Raw genomic sequence first — 22,052 nt, 5'->3', positions numbered from 1 at the left:
GGAGGGCTTCAGTTTACCCCTGAGATTTGCTAGGTGCTATGAAGTCAGCTCCCTGGTCATGGAAAATCATATATGGGGACTGGGAGGCCACCCAGCAGTGACACCGCGAATAAAGGGGGCAGCTCCGGCCTTTCTTCTCCCTTCCTACCCCGGGAACGGAGTGGCCAGCAGAGGTGATGCTGGTTGGGTTCCCACTGAGATGAATCCCTCTTGGATATACCAGCCAGCGAGCGCCTTTCCGACCGCTCCTGGTGCTCAGCAGAGCGGGGCAGGGTCTCAACCCTCAACCCTTGACCCATCACCATGGGCTCCCCCCACAGCACTGCAGTGCGAGCACCGGGGGCTGCCCAAGGACCTTCCCAAGCGAATAGGACAGCCCTGACGGAGATGGGGTCCCCATGGGCTGCTCCAGGCATCCCCCAAACCAGCAGCCCCTGGGCAAGGCTCCACAGGACAAATCCCTCCAGAAGACGAGGTGTAGCCAGGCAGTGCTGGAGAGAAGGTGGGTGTTATTAGACCACGTGGCTAGCCCGGCTACCAGCACGAAAAACTTGATTACAATTCAATTAAGGAAACGCTTCTAATTAAGGAGTTCTTATTTTAAGCCCGAAATGATTAAAATAAAGGCAGCGGAAGTGGCCGTACACGCACTCGGCTTTCACCCACGAGGGCTGCATCTCCGCTGGGGGATTTCTCCAAGATCCCAACCACCACCCCAGCCCCGGCCTCGTGCCGTGTCGAGCGGTGCTGAGGGGCAGAGCCGGCATGGCACGGCTCCGTGCCCACCCACCCGCCTGGCCCAGAGCCGAAATTTCAATTCAGGAACCTCAGCATTTGTGGGAAGGGGGAGAGGGCGAGGGGAAGGTGCTGGGAGCACCCCTGAGGGGAGAGGAGCGAGCACGTTCCTATTAGCCGAGGTTGGGAGGGGAAGGATGGCTAGTGGAAAGAGGAACGGGCAAAATATTTTGGGTTATGCTTATGGTGTGAGGGCTGGGCAGTGACACTTGGGCATGGGGGCTCCTGCTGGCAGCGGTGGTGGCCAAACTGACCCCACTGGGGACATGGCGCCCACCCTGAGGGATGTCCCTGAGGACTCGGGGTCACCAACTCGACGACATCTTAACTCCCGTGGTGTGAGGGAATTGGGCAACCTCGGGCCTCTGGCTCCCCTCAGGGCTAAGGAGAAAGGAGAAAGCGGGGAGCCACCGAGGGGCAGCGTCCCCCATGTCCCTTCTCTGAGGGGACAGGGACTGAGGGACGGTGGAGGGGGGGGAAGAGGGAACGGCGGTTGCGCCTTTAACGGCGGGCGGGAGGAGGAGGAGAAGAAGGAGGAGAAGAAGGGAGGAGGAGGAGGAGGAGGGTTGGGGCTGTGCTGGGTGACATCAGTGGGTTTGGCTCCGGGGCTCAATGGAAACTGGGTGAGCGCCGGGCTGCGCCGAGCACACGCCGGCTGGAGGGGACGGCGAAGCGGGCGGGGAGGCGGCAGGCAGCGCCTCGCCTCGCCTCGCTCAAGCTGAGCTGAAGGAGGGACCGCAGCCGGGGCTACGGCAGCCGCCAGCCCTCCCCAATCCTCCGTCATCCTCCCCTCAGCCGCCGCCGGGCCCCCTGACAGCCGGCGGAGCAGCAGCCCCACACGGCCCCCTTCCCGCCTGGGTGGGTATGGGGGGCGCCCGCCTCCATCTTGGGGCGCAAACCCCGGGGGAAAGGCGGCCCCTCCGGCTCTTTGTGTGAGGGAGGGAGGGAGGGGAAGGGAGAAGGGAAAAGGAGGGGCGGGGAGGGGAGGGAGGGCAGGGCCGGGCTGGGGGGCAGCGGGGACAAAAGCCCCTTTGTGGGGGTGCTGTGGGGGGGGCGCCCCCATTGCCCCCCCCCCCCCCTCCTTGGGAAAGGGGGAGCTGGGTTTCGGGGGGTCCCCGCTGCCACCCTATATAGGAAATGGGGAGGGTTTGGGGGTCCCCAAGTGGGGTCTTTGGGATGTGAACCCCCCCCCCTACACCGCCTTTGTGCCGGGGGGGGGTAATGGGGTTTGGGGTTTTTTTGGGGTAACGGGGGTCCGCGGCCGGCTGGTGGGGGGGGGGGGTGCCGAGAAGTTGGTTCCCCTTTCACAGAGGGTGGCTGCTTTTATTAATTATTATTATAATTATTATTTTTTTGCTGTTGTTGTTGTCGTTGCCTACCCGGAAAAATAAAAGCCCCGGTACGGCCGGCTTTCGGAGTGTTTTGCCTGTAGGGGGTGGGGGTGGAAGGGGAAAGATTTATTTCATTTCGCCCCCCCCCCTTTTCTTGTTTGTGGCTGTTTGTGCCTAAAATGTAGGCTTCGATGCTGGGGGGGGGGCTGGTTTTTAATTTATTTTTTAATTATTATGATCCTTTTCTGCCCCCCATCTTATCTGCTGCCAGATATCTACCCTTTTCCGAAGTGTGAAAGGGGGGGGGGGGCTGTTTGATGTTTCCCCTTTCAATCAAAACGCGATTTTTTCCCCCATTTTTTTTTTATTTTTTTTTTTATTTTTAAAGCCGGTTCAGATGATCGCCTCGCCAGCCTCTTCCTTTATTCCCTTCACACTGGCGCACACACACACACACACAGACAAAAAAAAAAAAAGCCCTGCACAGCCTTTATGGGCAAAGCAACCCCCACTCTCCACACTTCCCCTTCGAGCCGGAGCGGTGCTGGGCTCGGCAGCCTCCATGATGCAGCTGCCGAGCTCGGCCGCCCCAATTGGCTTTCGGGGTGTTTTTTTGGGAGCCCAAATCCCCACCAGCACCTCTCTCCTCACCTCCTCAGGTGGGGCCGAGACAACTCTGCCCCTACAAAACGGCTTGGCAGGGCCTTCGCCCGGCGTCACCGCTGACACGCCGGTGTGCCGTGGGCTCCGTGCCGTGTTTATATAATGGCCTTTGTGCACGTACGTGGGTATTTGATATTATATAAAAGGGGATTGGTGCAAAACGGTGCGTGTGTGCGTGGACCGACACGGGTGGCTGCATAGTATTTTAGTATTTTCTTCCTTTTTTTATTTTTTTCCCCCCCTTTCCGAGGCGGTGTAGTATGTTGTAGGTGTCTGGGTGATGTGGATATTACCGTATGCAAACGCTCCTGCGGAGCACACGCTGGCTTTTTTTTTTTTTTTAAGGTTGTATGCGCCTTAATCCCGTATGGAAAACTAAATGGTTTAACTAAATGATCGCCCTGCAGCCCCTGGGAGCGCTGCCTCGGCTGGAGAGTTAAAGTCTGCTTGGGGGGGGGGGGTGGATTTCTGAAATTTCCGCACCTATAAATAATATGTGGAATGGTATAATTTTAAAATATTAAAACGTGAGCCCTCGGTGCTACACCCCCGTCCTTCCCTTTGCAGTAGTAGACCTGGAGGTGAGGTAAGGGCAGGAGCTGTAGGGGCGAGCGCGTGGAGGGGGAGGGAGGCAGCTGGGGAACGCGGTGGCTGTTGGGGCTCCTGCAGCAGTTGGTGCTGGGGGGCGGCCGCCCCCCTCGCCACGAGTCCCCGCTGTCCCTATCGGGCCATCGAATCCCTTATCGGGCCGTCATCGCCGCCCAGGTTCACTTGTGTGCGTGCTGGGGGGGAGATAAGGCAGGGTGACAGCTGTGTGACTGTGATTTTTCACTCCATTATCCTGCTTCCCGCTTCCACCCCCTCACCCCGGAGCATTTTTTTTTTTTTTTTTTTTTAGATTCCCCTCCGGAGCCTGTTGCTCAATCAGCTAGGAGGGCTGCTGCCCTGCTGTGCGAGAAACCCTTCTCAAGCCAGCTGTCCCAAAAGGGTGGGACCGTCTTTAGGTTTAGGATTGTGGCATTGCGGACCGGTGTCGCTGTGCCCCGGAGCGATGGGACCCCGCTGGGACCTGTCCCCAGCCCCCGGCTTGGGTTGGAAGCGCTCCGGGTGGCCACAAAGGACAGAGCCATCTTTATAGGGGTGGCGTGATGGGTTCCTGGGGACGCAGACCTTTGATCCCTGGTTGGCGTAGGAGGCTGAGCACCTCGGCCGTGCGTTAACGTGGTCATACGGAACAGCAGGCAGCGGATAAAAGCTGGGCCTGCCTGCTGCGCCCTCGCCCAGGTGTGCCTGCCGCCCGGTTCCCTTCCCAAGGCTCTGCCTACATTCCTCGGGAGTAAGAAAGTCAGAAATAGCCACGGGGTTTTGTAGTCTTCAGAAACCCACACGCGTGAGTAAAGGCGAGGTGAGGGGACTCCACCTCGCAGCGTGCTGCGGGTGGTTTCTGGTGGCAGAGCTCTGCTTTCAGGGTTCACAATGTCCCCTGAATGCCTTGATAGGATTATTTCCCCGGCCCTGCAGCTCGGCCGTTCCTCTTTCTGTAATCCCATCTCCTGGGGCAGGAGGAGCAGCTCCGGGTTTATGGTGTGCCCAGAATCCCATAGCTGGGATTATTTTTTTGTGTGTGTGTCTCGCAGAGCCAGCCCTCCCTCCCTCCTCTCCCTCGCTGATGCTTCCTTCCCAGCGGGCCGCGGCGAGGGAAAGTTCCTCTCACCTACTTGTGAAAACATGAATCATTCCTCACCTTTCCTGTCCCCAACAGACTCCGTGTCTGCGTTTCGTACGCTAATAGCGTGGCATTGCATAAATCAGGAGCGCGGCGGGTTCCTCTAAAAGGAGCCGTGCTCGAAGCCTGGGGATGAGCCGCGCTTCCTAGGGCAAGTTGGTGAAGCTGCTGGACCAGAGGGTCGGATGGGGAGCGAGTTCCTTCTACCTTAGTGGGTTTTCTCTGGCAGGTGAGGAGGCTGAGCCTGGGGAAGGTACAAAGGGAAGGGTCAAAGGGTGAGCTGATCCCCTCGGGCACCGGGATGGGGGAAGGCCCCGGCTGCTGAAAACAAGCAGTTGGCTCCCCTGGGGGGGGGGTAGCACAGGCGGGGAGGCTCAGATCCCATCAGCAGAGGTGCGAGGAGATAAGCAAATGGTGTTGTTGCTTCTCTGTGCGACGGCTCCTCCCTGGCCCCCGTGCCAGCCCCAGCCTAGGGGCGGCGGAGGTGCTTGCTGCTGGCAGTCTGTCTGTCTGTCTGTCTGTCTGCCTCTCGCAGCCCCTGGTTGCAGTGCTGTGGGGCCAGAGGGAGCTCCTCGTCACGGGACGGAGCACCCTTTTTGGTGTTCCTGCTGCTAGAACTGACCCGATGCCGGTTATTTTAGCTGGCTGTGAAAGGAGGGGGTGCTGGCGCCTTTCTGAAGGGTTTTCCTGCCCCAAATCTGAACAAAATGGTGGGAAATGAGGTTCAGTCTTTCTGCCTTCCCATGATGTTCTCGAAAGGGTCGCGTTCCTGCAGCACCTCCAGCTCCCGCTGCTCCTGGACATCCACGCAATCAGGGCAGTGGCTGCGTAGAAGGTGAAACATTTTGGGTGCTGGGCGAAGCAGCGAGGCCCATTCTGGAGCCTTCCACGGGTACCGAGTCAGCTCCTGGTTCTCCTCTGACCGTTTTCTGCCCTTTTTTCCGCAGCACGCCTGAGCCATGGAGCTTCGAGTGGGGAACAAGTACCGGCTGGGCAGAAAGATCGGCAGCGGTTCGTTTGGAGACATTTACCTAGGTGAGTGCGAGCCTCCGCGTCCTTCCACCTGCCAGGTTGCTGTCTCTGGGTTGCGCCACTGTTTTTGTTCTGTTCGCCTGGTGGTGTTTTAGGTGCCGTGTAAGGTTGGAGGTGGTGGGGAAAGGGGGAAAAATAAAGCTTCGAGGAGTGCTTCCAGTTGCTGCTGGCCCTCTGATGGCGCAGAGGGTGGGATAAACTCCGCCTTGCCTCCCAGATACTGGAGACGGAGCGGTGTTTGATCAGAATGATCTAGGTTTGGGCTGCTGAGGGTGTATTTGTCATCCACCCTCCTCCAACTCTCACGCCTCCTGCTCCTGAGCTTGGGTGTGTGGGTATAAACTCTGTCGGTGGGTGGTGGGAAGGGAGGAGATGGCCTGTCCTTCGGGGTGAGACGAGTAAAGCGATGGGGAGGCTGATAGTGGAAGAGGTGGTCCAGCTCCTGGGAGAGAGGCCTGAGCTGAGGAGGTGGAAAACAGGTCGGAGAGGCTGGCCTGGTTAAAGCCCTGGGACCCAGATCTGATAGGTCTGTAGTGGGTGGGGTGGGATTTAGTGGGATTTAGAGTTACCAGCGGGAGTGACCTGAGCCGGGAGCTGCGTGGGGTCAGCGGACGGAGCCTGCGAAGCTCTGGGGTTTCCTGTTACCGCAGCACTTGGGGAGAAGTTCCTCTGAGGCAGCACGCTGACGTGGAGATGCGCTCCCTGATGATGTTACTGGCTCAAACCGAGTGGGGCTGGAGTGGCGAGACTATCCAGTAGCCCGAAAGCCATTCGTGAGAGCTGTGCTGGCCTCACCTCTTGTCCAGTTCCCACCATCACCCTGTAAGCTGTAGTTCCTCAGGCCAGCAGAACGATTGCCCTTTCCTCCTGGTGTTTGCACCCTTTGGGTACTCACAGTTGCTTGTCCTACGCTCCTGGGCTGTTTGTTGGCTCAGTTGAGTCCTGTTTTGCTTCCCAAAAGTTTTTTTGCACCCCTCCCTGTTGCTGCTCTCTCAGTTTCTCCCAGTTCGTCCATCTGCTGAGCAGCTCGGAGCCTCCACGGCGTTTCAGGTGTGGCGTTTCCAGCTCTGGGCTGAGGAGGGCCACCCTTGGGTGATGTGTAACGCCAGCTGAGACCGCTTTGGGTCTCCTGGCACCACTTTGGGAGACCCAAAGTGCAGAGCTGGCCCGAAACACGCTGTCAGCTGTATTGTGCGAGGTCTCTTCCAGGTTCTGCAACATCTCCGTCCTGCCCCGAGTTCCCCTTCAGTGAATGCCTCTAGTTCAGGTTACTTCTCCCTGTTTTGTAAATCACCTTCTGTTTTCTACCTCTGGCTTCTATCGCCAGCTCTCTTTTTGCTTTATTATTCTCCCCTGATTGGTGTTGGCAGCTCCCCTTGACGAAGTATCCTGTGGGAATCATCAGTAACGGGCTTTGTTGCCACCTTTCTCCAGCGCACGAACAAAGGTGATAAATAATGGATAAGGGAGCCCAATTCCACCGTGTGCTGCCTTTTGCTTCTTTTTTTCACCCAGTCAGTGCCTCAGGTGCCCGGGTAATGCCCAGGTGCTAGGGATCGAGGGGGGGATGATTATTTTAGCCCAGACACTGCCTTTTCCACTCGTGCCAGGGCTTGAAGCCTCGCAGACCCCCTCTGACACAGGGTGGCTGGGTTCAGCCGAGTGGTATCAAAGCCCTTGTGATGTTCCTTGAGGAGCAAGCCAGCCTGTTTTGAAGCAGCGATAGCGAGACTCGGCGGAGCCGGGGTGACTCCCCAGCCCCGAGGGCTCGGGCTCGCAGTCGGGAGGACTCCCGGCCTCCCTCTTTTGGGGTGGTGCTGCATGCTCTGCTCCTCGGGCTTCCTGGCAGAAGGAAACCCGAATTTCCACACGGGCACACACACAAAGCGGGGAATTGTGCAGCTTAAGCTGGGGCTCAAACAACCACGTCCCCTGCGTTGGTGAGGGGATGGCGGCTGGATGGGGCTGCCCGCAGGCCTCGGCTAGGCCCCGTTGCCTCCAAAAAGCCTCGAGCAGGGCACCAAAACCCAGCTGGGAGCAGAGTCTCTTTGTCAGGGCGGTGCTGCCGGCCTCGTACAGATGGCCGGGGCCGGGGTCCACCCGGGGAGCCCTTGGGGTGAGTGCAGGGGGCGAGGAAGGAGGGAGCGCGCTGCAGACAAAGCATGCCGGGACAGCGCTGCCTTTGGACAGTTCCTGCTTGCAAGCTCCTCCTCGCTGGGAGGGGAGCTCGTTTCCTTTGTTTCCTGGCCTGTTAACTCTCTCTCACCCTCTCTGCCTTCTCCCATCTGCTCGCAGCCCTCCTTTCTTCCCTCTAGGAGCCGGGGCAGGCGCCCGTTGTTGTCTGGCCCGCTGCGGGAGGAGGGTGGCGTTTGCCGCATCAGGCGGGCGGCCAGGCCTCGCTTAAAAGCAGATCCTGTTCAGCAGGTGACATCCCCTTGTCCCCGGGGCCCCGTTTCAAACAGCTCGTGATGAATGAGTCGCTGCTGTGCGCGGCCCCCACAGCAGAGCGAGACCGGGGGCGGATGTTAGGAATTATCCCCGATCCTACAGCCGTCTCTCGGCTGGCTCTGCCGCACGCTCGTCTGAAACGGGGGGGGGGTTTCAGAGCGAGGAACTGTTGCTTTTGTGTTTGTGCCTTTAAAAAAAGATGGTGGTTAAGGCGTGGAACAAAGGGAATCCTCTCTGATCCTCCTGGTTGCTGGTAGTCGCTGTCTGAGTAGACCTCTAGCCCCAAAAAATAAATGATAGAGGGAGCAACCTGAAGGTATTAGGGGCGGGGGGCTGGCTGAAGGCCTGTGACCCCCTCAGCAAAGAACAGCCCCTTATCAGACATAATTCATCCTATTTTTGCTGTCCCAGGCCACGGGGGATTGTGCTTCCTCTCGGAGGCTGACACCTGTGTCTGGGCTACCGAGAGCGTGGGGCTGGTGGCCACACTGATCACTTGAGCACCACCCTTGTGTTTTGTAGGATCTAAGCTCTCATAATATTTGATGCCCCCCTTTTCCATTCCCACTTTACGTGCTCACAGATGGCACCATCCAGCTGCACGCAGCCTTGTCAGCGGGTGCGTTGCCATCTTCCTAAACACGCGTTCGTCCTTCCACTCTTTGGCTTTTGGGGGGAAGGTTTGTTGAAAATGCTGCCAGAAGTCCACAAGAGTCATCGCTTCTCGTGTGTCAGCAGATGGACTGGGAGGGGGGATAAAACCCCCCCCAGGGGATGCAAAAGGGAGCTGCTGCAGAGGATTTGGAGGAAAATCTTCACAAAGGCAGGGGGAAGAGAGATGGGAAGGAAACACTCTTGTCTTTTTGGGTATCCTGGGTGTTTCCATGCTGAATGTGGCCCTGTGGTTGAACTCCCATTTCGAAGGCACACAACTAGTCCAGGGCTGTGTCCTTACTGTGATCTGAGCCCCTTTTACTGCTCTTCTTTCCCTCATCTTTGTAAGAAGGGTCCTGTGGTGGAGTGAAGGGAAAGAACAGGCTTGGTTTGCTGGCCAGCAGGTTTTGAAGTGGAAAATAGCAATCTTTTTTTTTTTCTTTTCTGAAGTCACCCTTGGAAAAATAGCTCTAACTATTGGGGTGGTTTTTCCCCCTTCCCTTCGACTGGCTCTTGAGTAAAAACCCTTATTAAATCCATTCCATTGCTCCTCCTTCCCCTCCCTCCGAGCACCCTAAATAATTCCTCTCCCTCCTTGGTGTTTACAGCCTTCAAATATTTGCAGACTGTTGTCATGTCCCATTCTTCTTCCCCACCCTTCTTAGTTGTATCTCTTGTCTCTGTTACATATTTAGCTCTTTTAATCTTTCTTAGTAAATCAATCCCTCTAGGCCCTGATCGTTTTTGTTCCTCTCTTTCAAATTCCTCCCAGCTTGTCTGTCTCGACCTGACACTGTAGCATCTCGATGACGTCTTCTTGCTCGCAGGGAGCTCTTGGCTAACTCTTGTGTACAAGCAGTGCCCGAACCCTTCAGCAGGAGATGGATCTTGTTTAGGATCCACTGGGAGAAGGGATTTAGTTGCACGAACTGTTCCTTTTTTCTCTCTAGTCCCTGGTTCTGGAGGAAGTGTGTGAAAGAGGATGGAGAGAGATCCATCTGCAGCTGTCCTTGTGGATTTCTTTAAGACTTTCAGAGCCTTAACACAGGGGTTGGGAGGCACGAATTCACCACACCTACCAAAGCTGGCTGTGGGTTATCTACAAAACACCAGCTCTGACTCCAGCTCACGCTCCCCACGCGTGTTGCGGAGCAGTTTGCTTTGGGAGAGTTCCCAAGCAGCTGGTAAGCAGAGCTGCCCTCTGAGCTGCGTTCGGGTGCAACTTTGCGTAGTCCCTGATACGAGGAAGGGCTTGTTTGTGTGCGAGGCAGGCGCAGGAAGGGGGAGAGAGAAGCAAGGCTGGAGTGTCATTCCCGTGACCTGTGGCAGATCTTCATTCTTTCCATTTTAGGATGATGGGAAACATCTGGAATCCTCCCTGCTAGTACTAGAGAAGGATCAGCCTGTTCCTCCTCTGGCAGCGCGCGTTGGGACTAAAGTGCTGGCTTTCGTGGCTGGCAGCTCGCTGCTTTTTTAGAAGGAAACACGCGGGGAGGTGCTTTTGTGTCACCACAAACCATCGAGCAATACCTTCAACAAAAGGCGTCTGAGTAGCTTAATTCAGTTCCGGGCTCAGTTTATTTCTTCGCGCTTCTAATTTTGGATGCAGCAAATGTTTTTGTGTTGGCAAAAGATAAAGGTATTATTAAAGCCCTCAGGAGAGGGAGAAGCTGGAGGTTGGGGAATTGTCTGTATCAAGCAGGTCAGGGCTGTAGAAAAACCAGAGGGAATGTTAGCAATGTCTCCTCAACCCATTGGCACTGGAGGTAAGCAGTAATTTTTCTAGGGAAGATGCACTCCATATCCCTGCCTGGGGGCTGATTTGGGTTTAGGGGGCTGAGCGTATGCTCAGGGACAGCTAAAACTTGTCCTCGGTTTTGTTCCTGCTGGTGCAGGCTGTCCTCTCAAAGTCTGGCACTTGTTGAGACAACGAGGCGGTTTGTGTGTTGTAGAACTGTTGTTCTAGCCCAGCTGCAGGGGCAGAGCTGGCTCGCTAGTCATGTGCCTTCCTCTGGACGTCTCTCTGCAAATGGCAGTGCTGGAAACTTGGTAGGAAGCGGCCGGATCTCGTTTGTGTCGCGGAGAATAAATTTCAGGGCAAATCTCAAGGGTTGGGCACCTGCGAGGGCCTTGTTAAAATGGTTGACTTCACTGGAAGCCTGCTCAATCTTCATCTTACCCTCGTCTCTGCGCAGGAGCCAATATTGCAACTGGTGAAGAGGTGGCCATCAAACTGGAATGTGTCAAAACCAAGCACCCCCAGCTCCACATCGAAAGCAAGTTCTACAAGATGATGCAAGGAGGAGGTGAGCTGGGGAGGAAAGAATGGGGCTGGGGGAGCGGTTGGGAGAGGGAATTATTCTGGAGGGCCTCAGAAAGAAAACGATTTGATATCGCATAGAACCCTCTCGGCGGGGGCTGCAGCAGTTTTCCTCTGTTCTGTGGGCTTAATTTTTGTGTTTTCCCCAGTGGGCATCCCCTCCATTAAGTGGTGTGGAGCGGAGGGGGACTATAACGTGATGGTGATGGAGCTCTTGGGGCCGAGCCTGGAAGATCTCTTCAACTTCTGTTCCCGCAAATTTAGTCTCAAGACAGTTCTGCTCCTAGCAGACCAGATGGTGAGTTTCCTCTGAAGCATTTGTGCCTACTCTCCTTCTCCCTGCCTCTTTTATCTTTTTTCCCCATCCACTGTGCTTGAGCAATGCAGTACCCCAGGCTTTTGCATTTAGCAGCAAGTGGCTGCCAGGTTTTTCTTCCTCGATGAAGCTGGAGGCCTGGAACCTAGGCACTGCTGACTTTTTCTAATCTCTGTCCGTCCTTCCTTCCTCTTTTGCTTGCCCTCTGTTCGTGTTGCATGCGTAGCTACTTTTACTGGCCTGATAAACAACTTCTATTGCTACCCACCCTGAGTAAACTGCGCCTGCCCTGGGCTTAGGATCTTCAGCTCTTCTGGACCCTCTCCTTTCCCAGCCTGGCTTAGTTTGAAAGCTGACTGGTGGCAACCCTGAAGCTCAGAGTTTCAGTCCCCGCAAACACTCTCCAATTCCTTCCTTGTGGCGCTAACAGTGAGCTCCCCAGGCTGAGGACTGTGCTGGTGTGCAGGGTCAAATTCCATCTCCAGATCCTCCGGGGGGTGGGAAGGGTTGTCTTTTCCTTGCCTGCCACCTCGGATATTCTCTGCAAAAGGGTCCCTTTGCCTGCTTTGACAGGGTATGGCATCTTTAGAATGGCTGCAGCTACGATGAGCTTTCTTTTCACTCCTCCTTTTATTTTATTTGATTTTTATTTTGTTTTTCCCCTTCCAGATTAGCCGTATCGAGTACATTCATTCCAAGAACTTCATCCACCGGGACGTGAAGCCAGACAATTTCCTTATGGGGCTTGGCAAAAAAGGCAACTTAGTCTACATCATTGATTTTGGCTTGGCCAAGAAATACCGAGACGCCCGGACCCACCAGCACATCCCTTACCGGGAAAACAAGAACCTGACCGGCACAGCCCGTTACGCCTCTATCAACACCCACCTGGGAATCGGTGAGCCTGCTGTTGCTTTCCACGGGACACCCTTTGTGTCTGGTGCCAGGGGGAGCAGCAAATGTTCTCCTGAAGGTTTCAAAGCCACCTCCAGGGTTTGAGTCGCTCGCAGCTGGGTCCTGTGCCCGGCTCTGCTGCTGCAGGTGGTGGGCAAAGAACTGAATCCTTGTGCCTGTGTTGCCTCTCCTGCCTTCTGCATCCTGCTGAGCTCCAGAAAGGATGAATTGTCTGCTGGTGTGTGTTTGTGCACTGCTTAGTAGTACAGCAGGGCCCTGTTTTGAGCGGTGAGGCTGCAACCCTCTTGAATTTACTGCCTCTAACTCTGCCTGGTGCCGTTTTTGCAGGCTGGTAGATGTGTGAGGAGGCATTGGCAGACCCTAAGCCCTTAGGGATAGGTGCAGCTAAAAAACCTCGCTTGTTGACTGCATCAGTGATGGGTTTGTAGCTGTCAGAGCTGGAGGGTGCAGGCCCACCACGATGTGGTGACGCTCCTCTCACCCACCGCTGAGGAGGGGGACAGCAACGTGCTGGAAACGCAGGAGCAGCTGAAACGAGGGGAGGCTTCCTTCGGCACAAACATCCAGGTTTTGTGATAATGAGGGTTGTTGGCTTTCACAGGCCTTTAAGGCGCGTGGGTGTGCTGACAACGCTCTCCCATTCACCTCTGAGAGAGAACACGAGGCAGCTCTGGGGAGACAGGGCTCTGCTCCGATTATTTCAGGCTACTCCAGCGGTGATAAAGCTGGGCTGGGAAAGACTGCTGGATGTTCAGCCGGGTTTTATACCGCTGACAGGCTTTGTAGACACTGCACGGGGTAATCCACAGGGCACTTAAACCTCCTGAAGTCACCCAAGCTCTTGGCCTAGGAGTGAGCCCTGGTGTGTAACACCTGGTGGCTGTGAGGAGCAGAGGTGGAAACCTCTTGCTGTTCTTTCTCCCGTTCCCTGACTGGATGCTTCTTTCTCTGTGACCTCTTTGTCCCCGCCGTGAGGGTTTTGTATTTACCACAGGCTTCCTTCCGAACAGGCTGATGTTGTTCTGCTGCTGAGCAGCAGAAACACCAGAACTGCCGTGCCGGCAGATTGAGGGACGCAGCTCGGTTTGCATTCGGGAGAGCTTTTTCTGAAATGTATAAGCTGGGAATTTGGAAATCACAGCAGAGAACTCAGATATTTTGCACTAACAGCTTCCACGAGATTTCACGTCCTCGTATTCCTAGGGAAAGCTCTCGCTTCTCCCCTCTCGCAGATGTTTTCTCCAAAGCCTAGAGCCAACCCTTGACCTGCGGAGCAAGCAGTTTCTCCCCGTCCTCCTTGCTTCCTACTCCATAATCACAGACTGAAACTGCTTTATTTATACTGAAACAGGGACTGCTGTGTGCTGAGTGGACTGTGACCTCCTGCCTTCTTTCGTGTCGTAAAAATAGTTCTTGTGGTGCTCCCCGGGTCGGTCTCCTGTATTTTGGCGTGACCTGCTTATATATAAACCGCCTCTCCACTGAATTCTCGGTCAAGATTTCCACAGCCATGGTAACTGCCACCAGGAGACATGCACAAAATAATTCTTCCTGCTATGTCTGTCGATCCCTTCTGCGTGTGCCTGCCCCGTCTGAAGCGAGCGCGAGAGGCTAGCTGTCTGGGCGTGGGCGTGGGTTGTTTGTTCTTGAACGGCTTTATTATTCACCCGACCCCTAACTTAGCCCTTTACTACTGCTGCTTGGCTCGTGGGTCAGGAGGAACAAACATCTGCGCCCTAAGCCGAGGGCAAATTGCAGCCGCCGTCAATCTGAGCGCCGCTGTCACTTGCTCTCCCCGTGCCCTTTGCTTCTCAAACGCTGGGTGTGAGTTACCCGGTGCAGCAGGTCTCGGGCACGTTATCTCCACGCCGCAGATCTGTCACCTCTCTGTGATTTCGGGGGAGCCGACCTGCCTGGAGGAGAGGGTTTGGGGTGGCAGGGTGGCAGCTGGAGTCCCTCTTTCTCGAGACCCTAGCACGGGGTAAGTGGCAGACGTGTTTGTGAGTTAGCAGCATCGCCATGGGAACAGTCACTCTGAATTTTTATTTTTATTTTTTTTGCCTTTTCAGATACTAAATTCTCTGTCTTAACGTTGCGTTACCGCGGTTGAGGGAGAGAGGGAAGGAACCAGGTGCTGGGGTATTGGTGTGACGGGAATAGCAAATGAATAAACGCCTTTATTTGAATGTGCAAGCTAAGGGTTGGGCATTCCGATGTCTGGAGGAAACACATTCTTTTCCCAGTGACCGGGGAGGGGGGAAAAAAGTAGGAGGCGAGATCGGGGAGGGCTTCCACAGCTGGAGACTCGCCGTGGGGGGAGGCAGTGGACTGTGCAGGCTTGGGTTCACGCATTCCAGTCAATTTTCACATGCTCTGGGGATGAGAGTCCCCTGCACCCTCTGGAGCTTGCGAAGTCTGAAATAGATGCCCAGGGGTGCCCAGGAGACGCTGCTGGGGGAAGCCTGGTGGGCTCTGTCTGGGTAACAGGAGGCTGGGGGCGGGGGGCGGCGCCTCCCCAAACCCATCTCGAGGCCAGCACCGGCGTAGGCTGTGCTGATCCTGAAGGTCTTCTGCTGACCCCGCTTTCTGCCACCCGTTTCAGATCTCTGTGAGCTTTGAAAGGCCGTCACCACGCGGCGGGGAGAGAAAGAAAGGGGAAGCGTAGTCCCAGAATGTGCAGCGTCAGGTCTGAGTGCGTAATCAGGAAGGCATTGCTTGGGTAAGACTGCTCGTAGCCTGGCTGGCTCTAGCAAAGAGAGAGGGTTTTTTTTATTTTTTTTATTTAGGGAGGCCAGCATTGCTTGGGGTGGGAGGGAAGCACCATGCAGGGGGACCAGGAGGTGCTTTGAAACCAGTTTTGGCACGAAGCTGGCATCCGAGGCAAGCAGTCCTCCTTCTCTCGTCTTTGCCCAAGCACGTCTCCAGCAGGTAACTCACCTTCCTGCCTCTCACCCCTGACGCAGCTCCCTCTGAGGACCCGGTGGTACAAAAGGAGCTACAACGTGGGCTGGGATCTCCCTGGGAGTGGGAAGAAGCTGGCACCGCATCTCCGCGCCGCTCCTGAGCACGGGGGGGGGGTTGGATTTGAGAGGCCGTGCTGGGCTGTGTGGGAGGCCAGCCTCGTGTTTTGCGTTGGAAGGGTGTTTGAGTGAGGAGCAGCGTCTTGGAGAAGCAGCAGCTCCCCGTCTGTTGTACGAGAGCTGAGAAATTGAGCTAAAAGGAGAGAGGAAGTGTGATGTGGTGTTGCAGGTTGGGTGCAGGTCACGGCTGTAACCCTGCCCCTGAACAGGCTCGCTCTGCGCACGCGCTCACCTCACTCGTGTTTCTTTTTCTCTTCTTGAGCTGTAGGGTGAGATTTTGGCCTGCTTCTTTGCGAGGTGGTCAACGATTATTGAGCTTCTGAAATTGGAAAGTAGTGATGTTAAATAACACTTCTCTGGTTCACAAAGGTGACGTTTTTTTTCCTAACTCCAACTTATTACTCCCTTTCTGGCTGTCTGATGTTACCTACAACTCCGTGGCTCTTGGTACACAAGGTCAGGCAAAATAACTAAATAAAAATGGAGATAGCTTAAGAATGCGTGCCTCTGAAAACTAAATGGAGAAATGGGATTTAGGAACTCCTTCACCATCACCCAACGTTTTAATTGAGGGTCTTGCAGCTGGGGCTGCAGGTGAAAGAAACCTACAGTGTTTGAGGTCTGTACCATAATTCAGGTAGCGTGACAGCCGTGACCCGTGTTGGTGCTCCAGGCTCCTCACAGATCTCGAATCTCGCTGAAATTGTTTTAAGTGGGCTGCAGTGACCAAATGTACCTGAGGAATCCCACTTCAGGGATACCACACCACAAGGCATTTATCGTTGCACGTTTCAGTAATTGGATAACCTCCTTAGGTATTCTTCCTCTGTCGTGCTGCTCGTTAAGGCACTGGGTGCGTGTCCGGTGAGCCACCCGCTTTGGTTTTGTGACGCAGCTCCTCGCCTCCAGTAAGGCCTTGCAGCATCCCCCACCAAACTGGGTCTTCTGAACCCTCTACCCAGTAGGTTCCCCTGGTTCCTGCCCCGTCTATCCCTACTCTAAGGGCTACCCCCACGCTCCAGACAGGGAATCAACAATTACAGGCTGTCAGAGCTGCACTATGGATAAATTGAAGGCTGGCAAATTGCAGAATCCGGGTTGCCCTCACCACCTGTGCTTTCAGGCCCTGGATGTGTGTTGGGGCTCCATTTCCACAGGCTTCCCGTCTCGGTCAGGACGGAGGTTGTTATCAAACACGGTGCAGTTTAATTTATTTGATATGTGAGGTGTGTAATCGCAGCCCTCTGAGGGCATGTGCAGCCCAGCCTTCAGCCAAATGCAAAACGGTGCCTCGCTTTTCCCTGCTTCCCCCCCAGCGTCTGACAGCCAGCCCTGTAGTTATCTTTGGCAGCAGCCTGATGAGATTAGGCAGCATTAGCCCCTCTAAAGTGGGCAACTTGCAGTGGTGCAGCCATTCCTGCACGCTCAGAGTAAGACAGTTTGGGGATCAGTGGGGCTTCCTTCTCCTCCACTTGGCCATAAGGTTTTTATGCCGTTTCACACGCTTTGAACCTCCTTTGCTTCTGCAGCCTTCAGAAAAGTGGCTCAGGTAGGCTGGCAGAGCGAGGGGTGCCAGGAACACTGCACTGGCCTTCATGTGGCAGTGTGTAGCTGACACCGAACCCACAGATTAATATGTAGGCTGCAGCAGCTTTTGGGACGTGGCACTGAATCCAGCAAAACGTGCTGTAGTAGTAGGCGAATGTCCTGGATGAACCTCTTCAGCCTTTCTTCTTCCCCTGTGTTCTCCATCGAGCCATGTTTTGCATCTTACCTGTTTAAGTTGTTCTCCAGAAGATGCAAAACACTTCCTCCAAAGTGGTTTGTATTTGGGAGGGAAGTAGGGCAACAGGGGCCAGAGCTTCTTGGGAAGGCGTGTAGATGAATTCGTACCTACGCTGGGGGAGCTGAGGGAAGTGTCACAAGTTAACCTGGCCAAGCTGCTGAGCTTCTCTGTCCACTGCATCCTGAGCAAATTTGTAACTTAAAATGGCTTGGCCATGACCAAAAAAACAGTTCAAAGTGAAATATTTTTGCTTGGGAAACAAAGTTCTGCATTTTATAAATACATATCTAAAAGCAGACCTTTATAATGACCTATTAAGGACAGTCCTTGCCCTGAGTAGAGTTGTCAGTGGTGCCAGTTACACAGTCATTCCCATTTGGAGGGGAACCTTTTTGTTCAAAGTATGCCTTCTTTTTTTCCTCTTCCTCTTGAAAAATGCCACCGATCCGTCTCTGCACAGTATTACCTAACAATACTACCTGCTGGGCTTCTCTAAATTATGAGCACAGTTGTTTATCTCGAGAAGGGGTCACTAGTTCCTTGGTTTTGCCCTGTTTAAAGAGTATCAGCAGATGAGCTGGAAGATGTGTTTGAAAGGGTAGTCTGGGGCTTGCCTCTGTGAGCTTTGTCTCTCCGTGACAGTCTCTGCCATGACTAATCCCTGGGTTAGGTCTTGTCCTGGGTGGAGGAGCGTAAGTGCCCTTCCTCTGTGACGGGGAAGAGGAAGCAGGCAGAGCTGCTGCAGCACTTCTTGATGTTGGATTCTCGTGTGAATTAAGGCTTCTCCGCGGAAGGAAGGAGGCAGTCAGAGTAATTACCCCTTTCGGAGCGGGTTGTGCTGTAGCTGCAGTATGAACACCCCTGTAGGAATTTGTACTGGAATTTCTTCTGCCGGTTTGTCTGTCCCTACAGACCCAACAAAGAAGAGACAGATATTTCTCTTGACTCTGTGTTCACTTCCAAACCTGTGTGATTGCCAAAGCAGTTCTGGTTGCCACTCACTCCTTGCCCCGTGTAACTTCTTCCCGCAGAACAAAGCCGTCGCGATGACCTGGAGAGCCTGGGCTACGTGCTCATGTATTTCAACCTGGGCTCGCTGCCCTGGCAGGGCCTCAAGGCTGCCACCAAGCGCCAAAAGTACGAGAGGATCAGCGAGAAGAAGATGTCAACGCCCATTGAGGTGCTCTGCAAAGGGTACCCTTGTAAGTGCTCTGATCTCTGTGGCTGTCTTGTGTGGTGCATGGCTTGCTTCTTCTGCTGAAACTCCCTGCAGCCTTGGGTGCTGAAGGGCACAGCCCGGTAAGCCCAGACCCAGATGTGCTGCTGACACCAGTGAGGAGAAGCAAAAGAGACCTGTGATGATACATTTCTGGTTCAGACGTGAGAAATTTAGGAGTTTTAGCAGACAGATGAGCCTTGTTTTAGTAAGGGCATGAAGCTGCTGGGGAGGATCTTTGAGAACCTCAGAAGCAATCTGGAAAGGGGACGTGCAGTGAGGTGAGAAGGTGTGCACATGACCCCGAATTATCCTGGATGATAGGGATTAGGGCTGACCACGATGAATCCCAGAAATAATCAGGCAGCGGAGTGGCAAATGCAATCCTTTGTGGACAAATGTGGAGTCCTGTATGTGGGGGGAGAGTAGAAGTCCTCGTGGCACGTATGAAGCAGTAGGCTCTGAGGTGACAGGTGCTGCTCGGCGGGGAGCTGTTTGAGCTACAATAAATGCTTCTGCGAAAGCATCAGCTTGGTGCTGAGTGGCTACTGAGGAAAGTCAGTCAGGTGCCCACCAAATAAATCTGGCTCCTGCCAGCCTCAAAACAAAATGATACAGTTCTTCACGCAGCCAGTAGTAGAGCTGTGGAGCTCCTTCCTTTCCAGAAGATGCAGCTGCCTACTTCTGGCCCCTGGACTAAGGAGGACCTCTGGGGGAACAAACGGTGTCTAACAAGCAACTGTTTTCTGCTCTCCTCAGCTGAGTTCTCAACATACCTCAACTTCTGCCGCTCGCTGAGGTTTGATGACAAACCCGACTACTCCTACCTGCGGCAGCTCTTCCGCAACCTCTTCCACCGCCAGGGCTTCTCCTACGACTACGTCTTTGACTGGAACATGCTTAAATTTGTGAGTGTGTGTGTGGGGAAAGGACGGGAGGAGCACGGGTTGGTTTGTGGCATGGAGATAGGGCAGGGAAGTCAGGAACTGCCTGTCATTTGTATTTAAGCCTAGTGAGCAAATCGAGAAAGGGGGCCAGGTAGTGTAAAAAGAGGTAGAGCTGTTCTGTGGTGCCGAGGGGTACAGCTGCCGTTCTGTCAGTGTGTCTGATGCAGCGTGTGTATCCCTCTTTCTGCCCCAGGGAGCAGCCCGAAACCCCGAAGACATGGATCGGGAGCGGCGAGAGCACGAGCGAGAAGAGAGGATGGGGCAGCTGCGGGGGTCAGCCACGCGAGCACTGGCCCCTGGCCCACCCGCCGGAGCCACTGCCAACCGTCTCCGCAATGTCACAGAGCCCATGGCCTCCACCCCCACCTCCCGAATCCAGCAGTCTGGTGAGTGGGATGGGGGAGCTGCCCCCGTTTATCGACCGGATGCTGGAGCCAGGCTGACGTTGTCGTCTCGCGGTTCTCTGCCCCAACAGGAAACACGTCCCCCAGAGCAATCTCCAGAGTGGACAGGGAGAGGAAGGTCAGCATGAGGTTACACCGAGGAGCTCCCGCCAACGTCTCCTCATCCGACCTCACAGGGCGGCAAGAAGTGTCACGGATTTCAGCGTCACAGGTGAGTCCCCGCTGTGATGCACGCGGCCTTGGCCTGGGTGCTCCACAAAGAGCGAGGGCCCTGCAGGCGGTTTTTGCTCGATTTGCTGGAGCTGATGTGAGTCGTGCCGTGAGTTCAGTTGTGCGTTTTCTGCAGGCCATGCTCAGTGCGGTGTTAGCTCTGCTTTGCTCAGAGCGAGCCTTCACCTGGTTGTCTTCCAGACCACAGTGGTTTGGAGAAGTGGAACATCCCTTGGAAGGGATAATATCCTGAGAGAGGAGCTCAAGCTCTCTGTTTTTGTGTCCTTCTTGCCTTTTTCTTCCTCCATCCCTTAAATATTCTTTCTCTTCTTTTGCAGACAAGTGTGCCATTTGATCACCTTGGGAAGTGAGGAGCAATTGCCACTGGACCAGTGTTTGCTTAGGTGAGCCTGTCCTCACGCCTGGGATCCCACAAGGAGGGAATTGCTGCCACTAGGGATTAGGTTAAAGCCTTGAAGTTACCGGGGGGGACTGGGGCCATTTCCTTTCCCCTTCACCTTACCGTAATTTAATGAATTAAATTAAAACGAGATGTGTTTTTGGCTTCGGAAGGATGTGTAAGGTTTGCTGCCAAAGCCTCAGGGATGAATTATCTTGGGCGTAAAAGCAGCTTCCATTTCTCCTGGAGGGTAGGGAGGGTGGAGAAGGTGCTGGGCTGGGGAGCCATTTTGTTAGTTCCTAATGAATGCTTTTCTGGCAGCGTGATGGTGGTGGGGAGGAGGGTGCTGAGCATGGATTAAGGGTGTGAAACTTTGCCCGGCAAGAGAGCATGTCTTCTGACTGGACAGGGTAACTCTGAGGGGTGGCCGGGCTGTAGAAGATGATTTGGTTTGTTATGCTTCAGTTGGTATTGGAATTGCTGGGAAGAGCCTTTTCTCCTAACTTTGTCTTCCTTTTTTTCTCTCTTTTTTTTTTTAAATCTTTCTAGTGTCTTCACTGTATTTTTCTTTTAAAAAACAAAAAATCAAAAAAAAAAACCTCAAACAAAAAAGTAAAAAAAAAAAAATCATTCAAAAAAAAAACAAAACACAAGAAACGAACGATTTTTTTCTTTTTGCCAACGACGAGGAGTCAAGCTGTGCCCCCGTGCTGGCGCGAGCCGTTTCCGAGAGGGCCGCCTGCGAGCACCTCTGAGGAGCTGACGACGCGGGAGCCGTGCAGAAACACCTCCGCTGCCCCCCCGGGCCATACCGTTGCCTACCCCGTACCCTCTCCTGATGATCTGCTCCTGGTTTTCTTTTTTTTTTTCCCCCCTCTCCCCTTTGGGTATCTTCTGCTTCATTATTTTTTTTTTAATCATATTCAAGTCATATGGTTTCTAGCCATATACGTTTTAACTTTGCTCTCCTTTTTCTCCGAGGGCAGGGGGCGAGGGGCTTTGTTTGCTCTTCTTGTTTTGTTCTCTTCAGGCGCCTGGTGGGCTGGGAGGGAATCAGATCCCAGCCACGCTGGTTGGCAGAAATCTGATTTTTTTTTTATTATTATAATAACAGAATTTATTTTCTCAAGCATTAAATTAATTTTAAGCTGTGAGGGGAACTGCGGCAATGGGCCTCATCGTTGACTCGGGCTTCCTTTCCTTGGGTGGCTTCTCTGCGTCTTTTTGGGCTGTCGGGAAGCGCCAGCCTGCCCTGCTCCGAGGGCTCTGGGTGTAGGGGCACCCGGCCACAGCGAGGATGGGGATGCAGGAGCTGGCGTGCAGGGAGATGCGAACCCACCTCCCATCCTGCAGCGGGGTCTGTCTTTTATTTTTATTATTTTTTTCCGTCTGGCTGTGCGTGTTTTTTCTATTATTTTTTTTTTTTTCGTATTTTAATTAAAAAAACTTGTTTTAATTCCCGCGGAGAGAGAGAGCGTGTGGGACTCGAGGAGACGAGAGGGGCACGCAGAAACCGGAGGGCGCGGCGTTGGTTCGGAGCGGTGCCTCTTGCTCTCCCCTTCCCTCTCGCAACCCCAAGTAAGATCCACCGGACGTGCACAACCCCTTCCTGCCCTCTCCCCCTTCCTTCCCTCTCCCCCCCCCCACACACACACTTTAGTTGTTTTTAAATTTAATTTAGGAAGCCTCAAGCTTGCTTTTGGGGCTTTGAAACACGAGGATCACCACTGCGACCTATGGCCTGTAGCAGACACACTGTCCCTGTAGTGTGGAGCCGATGGGTTGTTGGCAGGGCGGGGAGGGTGGGGT

At 54.3% G+C, this 22,052-nt stretch overlaps 1 protein-coding gene across 1 annotated transcript; it reads left to right on the top strand.

Annotated features, from left to right (window-relative positions):
• Positions 1 to 1,355: 1,355 nt before the first annotated feature.
• Positions 1,356 to 20,900, top strand: CSNK1E (casein kinase 1 epsilon). The gene is made up of 11 exons (XM_068666129.1): positions 1,356 to 1,653; positions 5,463 to 5,550; positions 10,845 to 10,955; positions 11,119 to 11,267; positions 11,955 to 12,183; positions 18,098 to 18,268; positions 19,042 to 19,190; positions 19,423 to 19,615; positions 19,705 to 19,844; positions 20,182 to 20,247; positions 20,793 to 20,900. The coding sequence occupies exons 2-10, from the start codon at positions 5,475 to 5,477 to the stop codon at positions 20,212 to 20,214; spliced, it is 1,251 nt and encodes a 416-aa protein (XP_068522230.1). The 5' UTR covers positions 1,356 to 1,653; positions 5,463 to 5,474; the 3' UTR covers positions 20,215 to 20,247; positions 20,793 to 20,900.
• Positions 20,901 to 22,052: the final 1,152 nt, after the last annotated feature.

Source organism: Anas acuta, chromosome 1, assembly GCF_963932015.1.
Source record: "Anas acuta chromosome 1, bAnaAcu1.1, whole genome shotgun sequence".
Taxonomy (NCBI): Eukaryota; Metazoa; Chordata; class Aves; order Anseriformes; family Anatidae; genus Anas; species Anas acuta.
Note: the sequence above shows the minus strand (reverse complement) of the source record. Positions and strands in the feature narration are given on the sequence as shown.

Bases quoted from the DNA above. Each gene is read 5' to 3' on its own strand.
- CSNK1E (XM_068666129.1), top strand. From the start codon at position 5,475: ATGGAGCTTCGAGTGGGGAACAAGTACCGGCTGGGCAGAAAGATCGGC. The intron at 11,268-11,954 runs GTGAGTTTCCTC...TTCCCCTTCCAG, and splicing joins TGCTCCTAGCAGACCAGATG to ATTAGCCGTATCGAGTACAT. The intron at 19,845-20,181 runs GTGAGTCCCCGC...CTTCTTTTGCAG, and splicing joins CACGGATTTCAGCGTCACAG to ACAAGTGTGCCATTTGATCA.